The sequence below is a fragment of the Sarcophilus harrisii genome, chromosome 2 (genome assembly GCF_902635505.1).
Source record: "Sarcophilus harrisii chromosome 2, mSarHar1.11, whole genome shotgun sequence".
Lineage (NCBI taxonomy): Eukaryota > Metazoa > Chordata > Mammalia > Dasyuromorphia > Dasyuridae > Sarcophilus > Sarcophilus harrisii.
The window spans coordinates 179721998-179736144 of NC_045427.1; the positions used below are offsets into that span (position 1 = coordinate 179721998).

Genomic DNA, 14147 nt, shown 5'->3' on the forward strand with positions numbered 1-14147 from the left:
CATAAATTAGAAGATAGGACAATGAAGTTATTTTTAAAAATCCTTCTATAAAGAAATCAATTCTATACAAACTCAGAAAGTATTGCTTTATAAGTCAATGATGTCCACTGATTTCTTTCCAGAGAGAGGTCATGATATATAATAACATTTGTATTATCTGTACAGTGATACTATTTATCATTAGTAGTAAAGAAATATGAGAATCAAAAAGAAAACATAGAAGAAATTTTTAAAAAATTAATTATCCTAATTTTGAAATACATTCTATTTTCTATTTTCATTCTATGGGAAATCAACCTATTTCTAGATTCTATATTCATATTTCTATATTCATTCTTTTTTCTATAAAAGAACAGAATAGAAACAATGTGAAATTTTCATATATGTAAATGAAATATACAACTTTATTTTTGTTATACATCATAAACAGCATAGTAGTTCTATGGCAAAAGCAGGTTTTAATATGAATCTAAATAGAAGTACCTATAGTATAGAACTGATCTCTTTATCACAAAACTGTCCTGTAATTATGGACTTTAAACCCTATAAAAGGGGCAATGTACAAAGAATATCTTTTAAACAAGCAAACAAACATATTCATTAGAATAGTCAGTTCTCTATATGGTACAGGCAGATATGATCATAATTAACTTTATACTTGCATATATATATATATATATATATATATAGTTTGAAATGAGGCCAACTGTTTCTGTATGTGAGTAAAAAGACCACTGCTATTTCTCATATTTAATGATAGTTTTGCCTTCTATTATCTCTAAACGTGTTATTTCTAATAAGAGCATTCTTTTAATAATGAAATTTGTTTGAAGGTAGATTATTCCTTATTCTGGTGGTTAGTGAATAGTCCTCTTCTGGTAAGGTTTAAGACAGAGAGGGATTAAGTGATTTGTAGGTCAGATTTAGGAGAAAGGTGTTCTCACTCCCAATCTTTTATTAAAGCAGAAGTTACAATTTTTTATTTTTGGATCTAGAACTAATAAATACCCAGAACTTTGTCACCAGATGATGAGCAAAGCGAACAGTATAAAATGGCAATACTTACTTACTCTGTTGGCTACTTTATAATTTCTAGGTCACAGATGGGTATGGGTTACTGAAGCAGGAGATCTACTCTTCTATTCTGAGTACTCCTTTTACCTTTATCTAAATGTTCACTTTCCAAGGCATACCTAGGTTCAGCCCCCATACATTTAATGAATGCTCAGTTGTCTCCTAATAATTTAAAAGTGAAATCAAATTCTTTTCCTCCATTCTATGAATAGATGTGAGTGACCATTTTGGTTTAAGGTACATTTGACTCATAATGCAGCAGAAAAGTACTAAATTATCTTGTCTGAAACAATACATGTCCATTTATGTGAAGAATTAACTGCATACTTTCAAATAAAAGAATTAGTTCCCCCTATCTTTACATTATCTATTTTAACCAAGGGCATCACCTAATGTTTAGATAAACAGCAGCAATTTTAGAGTAATGACTAAAGAAAAATTCTCATAATGGAATATCAGTTGGCAAAGAAAAGAATCTCTATCAATGTTATGATGTATTTTTTCCCCTCCCATGACCCACAGAGATGCTGAAGAAAATAATTTCATGCTTTGTTACAAACATTCATTAGAGTAGTCAGTCCTCTATATAGTACAGGCAGACATATTTATATAGAGCTTTATCATACAAAAATATTTGACTATTATTTAACAAAACCTCCCCAAAATAAGCTACATATGTTGTCTGGTGGTTTTACAACCAGCTTAAATAAATACTTAAGTAATTTAAGAGCTTAACCACAATAAAGTAAGTACAAAAATAGAATACAATATTTAGTTTAAGCTAAGTGTCTTTAGGTCTTTCTACAGGCAGAGAGATAGGTAGATATCCTTTTTATAATCACCTAATTCTCATCTGGTTCAGCATGATATCATGGCACAGACCCACCTTCAAAATAATAAATATTTTAGCAGTTTGTTGTACCATTAGATTCATCTAAATTTGATGTTCTTTCCAAATATCTCAGCTGAGCCTCCAATTTCTCTGTCACTCAAAGATTCACTTCTCTTGCTGGAGAGCCTCCAGACTCTTTTGAGATGAGAAAAGTTTCCTCTGGGGAAGCAACAAATCCTTCCTTAAGTTCTGTCAGACAAGTAGAAACTTTAGGGAGATTAAAAGCAGTCCACGATCTGTTCTGTGTATCCTCCATCTCAAGGAAAGTTTCTGGGGAAGAAGGAAAAGACCAGAGTTATCAGTGCCAGGAACCTGGAAACATTCAAATCCCAAGTCATTAGGGTACCAAGTTTCTTCTTTGATTTTATGACAGTCTCTCCACTTTTAAAATAACTGGTGGGATTTTCTAAAGAATGAGAAAAGAAATTGTATCAGGGGTCTTTCTTTGTAACTAAATGCTTGATTTTTATATCTTAGGTTCAAACTCTAAATTCAAATCTTTTTTTCAAGGCCTTCTATAATTCTCTGCCATCATCTTTTTCTAGATAGTAATAAAAAATGTTCTCCATTTCATACATATAGAAACTGAGGTTTACAGAGATTAAGTGACTTGCCCAATATCACCCAGCTAATAAAAATCCTCAGATAAATTCTTATTCAGCAATTTATCAATCTAAGAAAACTATGCACAGAATAAGCTGAACCTGAAGTCAGAAAGAATGGAATGTACTTTGTTCTCTCTATGCATTTACCATTCCCTATGCCTAAACTGGTTTCTTCTCCTATTGAATGCTTATGCATCCATTAAAGACCAATTTAAATGCCACCTCCTTTAGGAAACTTTCCTTGATCTTTTTCTTCTCCATTAGTGACCACCTTGTTTCTTCAGATCTAACAGAAATCTGTTTTGCTGATGTCTAATGGACTTACCATGTTACATTGAATATTAAAACTAGGGGCAGCTAGGTGGCACAGTGGATAGAGCACCAACCCTAAAGTCAGGAGGACCTGAGTTCAAATGTGACCTCAGACACTTAATACTTTATAACTGTGTTACCCTAGGCAAGTCATTTAACTCCAATTGTCTCAACAACAAATAAATAAATAAATAAATTCATCTTCTTAAAAAAAAAAAAAGAATATCAAAGCTACCTGTGTCTGCATTTTATCCTGCACCTAAATTGTGAGCTCCATGAGGCCAGACAATATGGCTGACATAAATTTTTAAGACTAGGTAGAGAATGTACTTAATAATTTTTAAATGAATGAATGAATGAATGAATGCTTGCATGTAATTTCTCTAGCAATTCAATTTCAAAAGCATTCATTAATTAAATGATTGCTACATGAAAACATTTTTCTATCCTTAACCACTTCAGTGGACCTTGGGGTTTAAACTTATAGCCACTCTAAAGAATCATGAAGAATGAAGTGAAGATCTTTGAGTATTAAAACAGTTACTGCTAAAACTTCAAAGATTTGAAAACTACAATTCACAAAAAAGCAAGAAAATATTTGAACACATATAGATGTCAACTTTTTCAAAGGCTTCAGAAGTACTCATAAGCTTTATTGAATGAAATGCTTGCCTTTTTGATTACTACAGAGTTTCAAGTCTAGGACAAAGGGGAAGAGAAGAAAGGCCAGACTTGATTCCTTACTTGCTTATTTCATTTATTCTGTTTCTCCACTGCATTGTTGCATATGTTGAGACCAAAAAAATTTGGCCTGTGCTCACACTATAGTGTTGTCTTAGACAAAAGGTTTCAAAAAAGGTAGCACAAAACTCTAGATTGGAAATAGGCTTGATAGGATTGCTTGGCAATTCTTGCCTCACAAAGTCAGTGGAAGTTGAGACTTGTAGTTTAACTGTATAGAAAACTGCTAATTCCCACTCCTTCCCACTTAATTTTTTTTTTTACCCTCCTAAATTGGGGTAGCATAGAGAGTTGCCTTCAAGTCAGAAAGATCTAGATTCAAAATGCTGCCTCTGATGACATTCACGCTTTATGACTCTGGGCAAGTTATCTAATCTCCCAGTGTCATAGGCTGTAATTTACAGAGAATGTGCTTTACTCCATTGATGAAACCAAAGTTCCCTCTTTACACTTCCAAAAAAATCCCAAACAAACACATACACACACACAACAAACTAACAACAAAAAACAAACCAGCAAAAAAAACTCCTCTAATCAAAATTGAACCATTGATTTTTGAAGATATTAGTGCACTCAAAGGAAACCCAAATCATCTGGATAGTGTGGTTATGAATAATGGAATAGGATTTCAGTTCTATTTTTGTTGGGCACTGGTACTAGGGATATTACTAAGAATGAGGTGGGTGGAATTTGTATTGTCCTGTGAAATATTAATTGTTGGATCAGCAAAAAAGTGAAAAATCTAAACTTACCAAAATGTGTATTTCATAGTATTTATTTAAAAATACAACTGACTATATATGATATCAAATAAAAATATAAAATCAAGGCATGAAAGTTGTTGAATGATATCTGTTAGCTGTAACTGCCCAACCAGTAGGAACCTTTGAATGTGACACTTTCCTTCTCCCTGGTCATTGATTTAAAATCTACTGATACTAGAAAATGTTGCAATTTGTTTGCGTTCAAATGTAACCCTGTTTTTTGTGGATTGGTCATATGGTTGTGGTTTTTCTATCTTGTGAATATTAGCAGTGACTATATTATTATTTCATTTTTTTTCATTTTTCGTGAGTATTTTGGGCTGATTTCAAGCAGAAAACTCCAGAGCTCATTAAAAGAAGATGTAAGTACATAGTAGGCATTAATGAACATTTGTTGAGTTGTTTTTGAACACTGTTGAACTAAATTGACTTTGAAATTATGTGTAAAAACATTCATTTCACAAAATATTAATTCAGCACCTATGGCTAAACTTTGGATTTTCTCTGATATGTCAAATTAAAACTGACTGTTTGGAGAACAACTGGAATGAAAAAAATTAAGAATTCAAAATAATAAATGATGAAAGGGACAGGCAGGAGAAACTTGGGAAGATGAGATTGAATTGATGCAGAATGAGGTGAGAAGAACCAGGAGAACAAACTATATACTAATAATATTGTAAAGACAACCAATTTGGAAAGAGTTAAGAATTCTGATTAATGGTCCTCTCCAAAGGACAGAGATGATGGACTTCTGCTGCAGAATGAAACATACATTTATATACCTGAACAACCAGTAGACTTTTAAATTTCTTTGTTTGACTATTCTTACTCATAGAAAGGGTTTTTATTTTCTCTTTTTTCCAAAGGGGGAATTTGATGGGGGAGGGGGACACTATTGATTGAGTTTTTCCTTTACCTCCCTAAAATTCGTCATTGAAATATTTAAAATGCACAAAAGAGAATGGAAGGAAATTTCAAAATGAAAATACATATAGGAAATCTTAGAATTTAATATGTTGGATTGATTGTGTGCTTTTTACAAAGGTAAACTGTGTGTAACAAAGATTTATGGTTTCATATACTAACCTCTTTTTTTGTAATATTGGGCATATAGAAATGCCTTCCTTTTGTGTGTGTGTTTAAGTTAAGTTAAGAATAAAATAATAAAAGAACAAAATAAAATGAAATTAATATAACTTCTCACTGCTCCCTCTTCTTCCCATCACCCTAAGGGAATAGTGTAACTCCCTAATCTCTTATCCATTATTCATGGCTAACCAAGATAAATGTATCTGGTTTCTATATTCTTTTTGGTGATTTTCTAGTTTTGATGTTTTGTGAATGTATCAAAAATAGAAGCAGCCAAGTTTTGAACCAGTGAAGATATTTATAAACCTAACTGATTCTTCAGTTAGAAATCATTTAGAACTCTTTAAGTATTAGTACATTGACCTCCTTTGAGGTATTGGAAGGCATCCGATTAAATAATTCCACTCCCCTACTTAAGAAGCCTTTGAACACACACACACACACACACACACACACACACACACACACACACTTCCCTTCGTTTCTTTGAAAATTTACTGTAAGATCAAAGGAGAGTCCCATATGAATTACACAAGTGTTCCTACCAAACAGGGATTGTGGGGAGGAGTAGAGATCCTGTTTATAATGTACTCATAGGATTGAAGGAATGGGTTTCAGGAACTAGTCATTCCAGTGGAAAAAGTCTTTGTTTACTTTCCAGATCACAAATAGTATATTCCTGTTGCCACAATTGTTGCTTCACTTCCTGTGTTGCTCCATAGGACTGGAGGCTTAGGTATTTAGAGATTATTTGGCCTCTCCTGGCTTCTCTTCTGAAGAGTCCATTATGTTTGTAGGCAATGAATTATAGGAGGTGGTTTTGTGGTCATGAACAAAGATTAGTACATTGCTTTTTCTATGCCCTTAATGTGGTGGAGGAGAGGCATGTATTAATAAGAGTTAAAATCTATCTAGTGTTTTAAATTTTGCCAGAATGTTTTAATGTGACATTTCATCGAAGCTTCACTAACACCTTATCAGGGTAGGTATTATATTCCCCATTTCATAGGTGTAGAAACTGAGGCTTAAAGAGAGATAAAGTGACTTGCCCAACATCACAGAGGTAAAAAAAAAAAAAAATCTTCAGAGCAATTCTAATCCAGATAATATCAAAGACAAAGAGGTGACCCAGTAGTATAGAGAGCTGTGCTTGGAGTCAGGAACACCTGAAATAAAATCTGACTTCAGATATTTTCTAGCTATGTGAACCAAGGCAAGTCCCTTAACCTCTGTCTGCTTCAATTTTCTCATCCTTAAAATGGGAATAATGGCAGTACCTACTTGCCAGGGTTGTTGTGAGGATCAAATGGTAAATTTGTAAAGAGTTTAGCACAGTACCTGGCATGAAGTAGGTGCCTAATAAATGCCTGTTTCTTCTTCCTCCCCCCTCCTCCCAAAAACCAGTTTTCTATCTATAATCTTGCTGCCTTTTCATATCTTTGTCAATGTTCTGGAAATTAATAAATGGGATCACAGACCTAGAATTGAATGGAATTTTCTGTGGTTCAGTTGTGTTCTACTCTTTCTGACCTGATTTGGTGTTTTCATGACAAAGACATTAGAGTGGTTTGCCATTTCCTTCTCTAGCTGATTTTACAGATGAAGCAAACAAGATTAAGTCACTTCTCCAGGCTGATACAGCTAGTAAATATCTGCAGCCAGATTTGAACTCAGGGAGATGAGTCTTTATGATCGTCAGCTCTGTCTACTACACCACTTAGCTTCCTAAGCAATCTTGAAGATTATTTAGTCCACTCATTCATTTTATAGATGAGAAAATTAAGACCCAAAGAAGTTAAGCAGCTTACCCCCAAATTGCACAGATAGTAAGGTTCATAGTATCATAGTTCTAGAATTACAAAGACTTCATAAGACATTTAGTCCAAACTCCTTATTTTACAGATGTAAAAACTGATTTTTCCAAAGGTTACATACACAGGGGAGGACCTGGGATTTGAACCCAGATTCTCTGATCCCAAATACAGTGCTATTCCCATTCATACATGGAGCCAGCTAATAGGTAGTCAGGGATTTCATTCCTGTCCTGGGCCTAATGGACCACATGTCCCAGATGAATCTTTTGGGGAAGTATGTTAAATTTGGAGTGAGTCCTGGGTTTGATTCTTATCTTTATGCTTTCTAGCTACATGGCCATGGATGGCCAAGTCATTTAACCTCTCTAAACCTCAGTTTCTATCTCTGTAAAACAGGGTTAAAAACCTACTTTACAAGGGGTATTGCAGAGAAAGCAGTTTATAAACGTTCAAATACTAAAAAAATGTGAGTTGCTGTTAAGGCTGACATTTGTTATAGCACACTTTGTATATTGTGTCTCACTTATCAACCTTCTCTCATGCTGACATAAAACAATCTTGAAAATGAGCAAAATCCTTCTAGGATCTGACTAAAGGAGAAAGGATAGTAAGTGAATTTAAGTGCCTCAGATTATTTGTATAAATTCACAACCCTGTGCTTCTATCCCTTCATAAAAATCAGGTGACATTATTGTTTTCTTTTGGCCAGAGGGTGGGGAGGGAAGCAGTTAACTCTGAAACCACGTGCTTCTGTCATACAGGTAGACAGCCTTCACTGCCCAAGCAAACTTCCTGTATTAGTTCCTAGTTTGAAAAGTAAAGCTGGCTTTGGAAAGATTACTTAATGAAAGGAATTAGTTCATTCCTTGCAAATCACTGTTTTGGTATGAAGAGGGGAGTGAGGAAAAGAAGTGCTATTATTCAGAGGCTTTCAGATTTTATTTCTGTGAATTCAGGTGTCATTTTCTGATCTGCACTCAACATTCAAACCTGACTCCCACTTATCTGCTTAAAAGCAAAGCAAGATTCAATTTAGCTTTGTAGGATATTGGTTTAAACCTTGCAAAGAAATTTGCTTTTCTGTGTACCTTTTACATAGTGTCTTAGGCAGTATCTTTTAAAATGGACTTTCAAAATACACTTTGTCCTTTATTTATAGTTAGGCTCATTCCACAGATCATAAAGATCCCAAGACTCTGTTGTGCCTTGTCTACTAGGCCTTTCCACTTTGGCTACTCTTAACACTAGCATCTTTCTCTCCACTCTCCTACCTTCCCCTAAACATATGCAATCACATATTTCCCCAGGCTTTTACTAGTCTAGAGTCTACCTCTCTCACCTTAAAGATGTGAGAAATAATCTTAACCGAAAGAGATCCTTTCTACTATTGAAGGACTCTGGGGAAGATGTGTTTCAAAAGAAAGGGCCAGAGGCATCAACTTAAACTTCTAATCTGTAGCAGAATAATGCAAAGTCCAGTTTCTCTGAAAATACCTAACTCTGAGTTTTCCTTTGTGCATATTGGTGGCAAGGAGGAATTGGTATTATATAGTGGATCATTGCTAGAGGTACTTAGGTAATACTTAGGTATTACATCAACAAATAGAATTCATCCTAGTTGTCCAAAAGGAGGGGATTGACCTATTGCATTAGAAACAAAGAATTGGAGAATGTTAGAACTAGAAGAAACCTTAGAAATCATTTATTCTGTTTTAAAGAATACCATTTTCAGATGATGAAACGCTCCAGCCCTGAGATTTAAAGTGACTTCCTTAAGCTCAAAAAATTAAAAAGCATCAAAGACAGTGTTAAATGTAGTCTCCTAACATTAGGTCCAGTATGTTTCCTCCAAATCATATTGATTGGAAACAATTAGAAGATAGTTGCATAGATAGAGCTGGAAGAAACCTTAGATAACATCTATTCAAACCTATTCATTTTACAAATGAGGAAAGAGAAATCAAAAAAAGTTAAATGACTTGCCTAAAATCACCCAGCCAATTAGTAACAAGCCCAGACTGAGAGGTGGAAATGACTTTAGAAGCCATTTAGTCCCATCCCCTTATATTCCAGATGAGAAGGAGCATAATTCAACTTAAAACTGATGTTTTCTTCAGTCACAACAAGGTGCCAAATCAGAAAATATTTAGACTCACACAAAAGCCTATGAGTTAATTTAAATAAATTATATCCCAGTAAATTCTAGCTCCCATACTTTGACAAGTGTTGAAAACCTGCTCAAGCTATCCCAGGCAACTTCAGTTGGCGCCTAGAAGGAAATGTGATTGGTGTCTGACTCAGAGACTGCATATCCTGTACTTTTTGTACAGTGGAGTTAAGCACAACTTTCACAAGAATGGAAAGACCCCTTATTTGCCCAATAAAGCCAGACTATTTTGATGAACACAGGTATATTTAGAGTGTTCTACTGTAATCTTAGGATAATTTCTAAGTTATTTTATGCTTCTTTTCACCTGTGATCCAAGAAAGATGTGTCAGTTATGACGCAAGAAACAACAGGAAATGTACCAATATTTTGTTCCTCTCCCCCTTCCCCCACCTCCCCCACACACAAACTGGGCCTACTTTAGGACAATAACTGGAGAACTCTGCTCTATTTGGGGCTCCTGGCACCTGGCCAGATGTCATCCTGTTTTCCCTGGCATCCCAGGATCCTCCTTTTATTTCTATCAGTCCTCAAACTATTTCTTGGTCCCCATTACTACAAACTATTGATTACTTTTATTTCCTTATCTAGCATTAATTAAGCAAATTAAGCCTACCTACCTATTTTAGGAGAAATTCATCACAAAAACCCTATAAAATGACAAGATTGGGCTACATGATCTCTGGAGTCTCTTCCAGTTCTAGTTACATGGTACATGAAATGTGCTGTGCTCTTAAGACCAGTTATACAACTCAGTCACTCTCCTATCCCAAATGCATTGTAATGCCCTCCTCCCCACTTTCCTTTTCCAATTCACACATATGGGAATCATTTGGGACTGGCCCAAGACACACCTTGGTTTTACCGTGCTTCCGTGGCTTCGGGAACCAGCTTTTTACCAGCTAAGTCTTGGGTGCCCTTGCTCTGAGTCTCTTTGGCCTTTTTACAGGTATATAGCCATTTGATAATCCGGGCATTGCGTTCTATCACTGATGTGGTGCTGGGAACTTGCTCCGTCACCTCTTCTTCCAGCAGCCCCTCATCTCCACTGGGATGGGAGAAGCCGCCTTCGGAGGTGGCCATGCTAACGCTGCGGATCTTGAAGGATCGATGGTCCCATCCTGCTGAGAAGTTTTCCTTCCCCAGATCTTCCACCACCTCAGGGTCCAGGCCACAGTACTTAAAAAAGGTGTCAAACTCTGAGAAGGATTTGGAATAGCGAGAGCTGATGTCAGACTTGGAGCGGTGCAGGCTTCTTCTCTTCACTTCCTTGAAATCAGCTGGGGCCACATCTGCCTTCATTGGCATCTTGTCCTGCCCGGAAGGGTCACCAAGGCGGGTGGTTGCTGGGGAACTGGAAGGAGCAGTGTCCTTGTTGTCCACTCTGGCCTTGTTTTCCGCTCCGGGCTCCTCACTCTCCAATCTCGTCTCCTCATTCTCCACTCTGGGATCTTTCTTTTCCAATCTGGTCTCTTCACCATTCAGCCCGGCCTCTTTAGGGTCCATTTTAGCTTCTTTTCTCTCCAGTTGGGTCTCCTCACTTTCCACTTTGACTTCCTCCTTCACTCTGGGCATGTCCAGTGACACTAACATCTTTTCTTTGCTGGGACTCTGGAGGATCTTCCTCACCAAGCCCCCTCTTGTGTGCTCAGAGCCTTGGCCTTTGACAAACTCACACTTCTGGCGATAGATAATGAGGGAGTCCGGCCTCAGTTGCCTCCTGGCAATTATTCTCCGGGTCACGGGAAACACTTGGGGAGTGGGGCACCAGATGTCCCGGCTCTCTGACTCTTTTCTCCCTCTCAAGTCCTTGCTGCTCCTTCTGCTCTCCACAGAACAGGTTTCTCTGCTGCTCTCTGAAGCTGAGTTCAGCCTGGCAGGCTCCTGTTTGGTGCCAATTACCTGCTGGCTTTTGACATACTTGGCCTTATCAGCTGCTAGTCTCTCCACAGCACTCTTCTTGGCCCGGTCTCCTCTATCTATCTGCCGGCGCAGGTACTCGGGACCCTTGTGGAGCAGCCGGGTCGTGAGGGAGGAATCCAGGTCGGAGAGGGCATGCATTCCCAAGCTTGCAGTGAGCTCAGTTGGCATGTGTTTGGGGTGGCTGGAACTCAGGGCAGAAAAAAGCAAGAGGCCGGTGCTAGGGCAGCCTCCCACATTAATGTCCTGGGAGCTCAGTTCAGTTCCAAAGTCTTTAGTTCATTGCCTGAGGAGGGGCAGAAACTCCAGCTCTCTAAGCATAAGTCAGTCTGTGCTGTCTACAGCACCAACTCCACACCTTTACCGGCAGCTTGCTGCCTTTCACGGATACCTTGCCAGGGAACCAGCCCTCTCGCTCACAGCAGCCAATCCTGAGGGAGTGGGACTGTCTGACAGAGAGAAGGGGAGTCCAGGCCAACTGCACTGCCTCCAGGGAAGACAAGCCCTAATTAAAGTATTTACTTAGCATATGTTATCTGCAGTCTCCTCTTCCTTTGTCATATTTTGAAAGAAAAAGAAAACTAAACTTAAAAATTGAGTAGTCTCATGGAGGCTAATATGCCTCATCCTAGAGACTGAAATTCTTAGGGGGAAGGGAAAAGGAAGAAGGCAGGGGAGGGGAGAGTAAAGAGGGAAGGAGGATGTGGAAGCTTCAGCTATCCATGACGAGTTGTAAAGGAAAGATTTGCTGGATTTATAGTCAGGAGAGCACAGTTCTAGTGGTTCCTCAGTCAATAATTAGCAGTGTGAACTTTTGACAAGTAACATAGTCAGGATCCTTATCTCCCTTTTACTAAAATGAAAATGTTGGACTAGATGTTCTTGAAAATCGAGTTAGGAAATTCAAGTCTAGCCTTAGACATTTACTAGCTGATTAAGTCATTTAACTTCTGCCTACCTCAGTTTCCTCAAATGTAAAAAGGGGATGATTATACTTGCACCTGCCTCCCAGCATTGTTATGAGAATCAAATGAAATATTTGTAAAGCATTTAGTATAGTAGTTTGTATGTCATAGGCATTTTATAGAGATTTGTTTTTATTCTACTTTCCCATCAGAAGGCAGGAGCTCTGAGTATTAGTCCTGGTTCTGCAACTAACTAGTAATTTGATTTGGGAAAGTCATACTGCTTTAGACTTGGAAGGGATCTTAGAGAGAATATATTTTATCTTAATTCAATTTATAGTTAAGCAAGGTGAGATCTAGGGAGGCTGTTACTTTTCCCATGTCACATAACTATTGGTACAACACCTGAAAGTATTTAGATGACAGGATTTTCAGTTTAATACTTTTAGATCTACAGAACACTTATCTTTTCTGTATTTCAATATTCCTATTTAGTAAATGGGGATACTAAAAATAGCCCCTAGCATCTATAAGAGGGTTAAATAAAATAATGTATATAACACAATTTTGAAAGGCATAAAACCCTATACATAAATAAAACAATGTATATAACACAATTTTGAAAGGTATAAAAACTTATATTTATCATTATGTTGTTATGTTTCTGTCCCAGAAAGGGAAAAAAATTATGTTTACAAAAGTAAGAAAGGAGTGAAAATGCAGATATTCAACACGATGAAACATACACAAATGGTATTTACAAGTTTTCATTCTTTCCTAAAATTGCAAGAATGACTACAAAATTATGCCAGGCATCTGAAGGTCCAAATTATTTCTTACTTTACTGAAAATGCTAGGAAGATCCTGACCTTTCAAAGGTTCCAAGTGAATATTTTTTCCCTAATGAAACTAAAACAGCAGGTAGGACAACAGGATTAGAAGGCATGTCAAGACAATCCAATTATTCTGTATCTCAAGTCCTGGGGAAAAAATATTATGGAACCAATAATCAATGAACTTGAAGCGCATTTAAAAATGGGAGTGTGAGTGGAGTAAGTCAATTCATGTACACCAGATGATGTTGTTTTTCATTCTGTGAAAGAAAATGGGTAATTCATAGACTCATAAAATTTTAGACCTAGAAGCTACCCTTGGACTCCATCTGATTCAGTGTCTCATTTTATAGATGAGGAAAGTACTGAATTATGAGTCAGAATATTGGATTTGAATACTTTGTCTTCTATTTTTTAGCTATATGAACTTGAATGAGACTCAGAGAATTTTAAGAGATTGTAGATATTACCTAGGCCAATTGCTTTCTGAAGCACAAATTTCTACTAAATACCCAACAAATCATCAAGTGAATTGGTCCAACCATTCTGGCAAACAATTTGTAACCAAATCCCCCAAAGTCATCTAACTATTCATATCCTTTGACTCACTGATGTTACTATTAAGTATATGTCCCAAAGAGGGCAAAGAAAGTAAGGACTCATGTACAGGCATATTCAGGCATCAGTAAAATTTTTATTACAGCAAATACCAGCAGCATTTTACTAGCAACACTTTTATTATAACAAAGACCTGGACATGAATATTATTGGGGGATATTTGAACAAACTGTAGGGTATGTTTAATATAACACATTAGGGGCACTATTCAGCTGTAGCCACAGATACTGGTGACCTTTATTCTTTACTCAGATCATGTGGTTTGCCTTGGTTTATCTCTGGAAAAGGCTGATATCTCCCATAGGAGACTGGGTTCCTTGTTGTCATTGGCCCATCATCCCTGCTCCAGAGTTCTGGAGAAAGTTGCTAATTATAGTAACAATCATTGCTCTAACATCCAAGAAGAGATT

General features: G+C 36.8%; 1 protein-coding gene across 1 annotated transcript; it reads right to left on the bottom strand.

Moving 5' to 3' along the window:
• Nucleotides 1–386: 386 nt before the first annotated feature.
• On the bottom strand, nt 387–11792 carry FAM110C (family with sequence similarity 110 member C). The gene is made up of 2 exons (XM_003759157.4): nt 10316–11792; nt 387–2236 (listed from the first exon to the last, which is right to left on the bottom strand). Exon 1 carries the CDS (start codon nt 11550–11552, stop codon nt 10323–10325), a length of 1230 nt encoding a protein of 409 aa, XP_003759205.1. The 5' UTR covers nt 11553–11792; the 3' UTR covers nt 387–2236; nt 10316–10322.
• Between the last annotated feature and the right edge of the window lie 2355 nt (nt 11793–14147).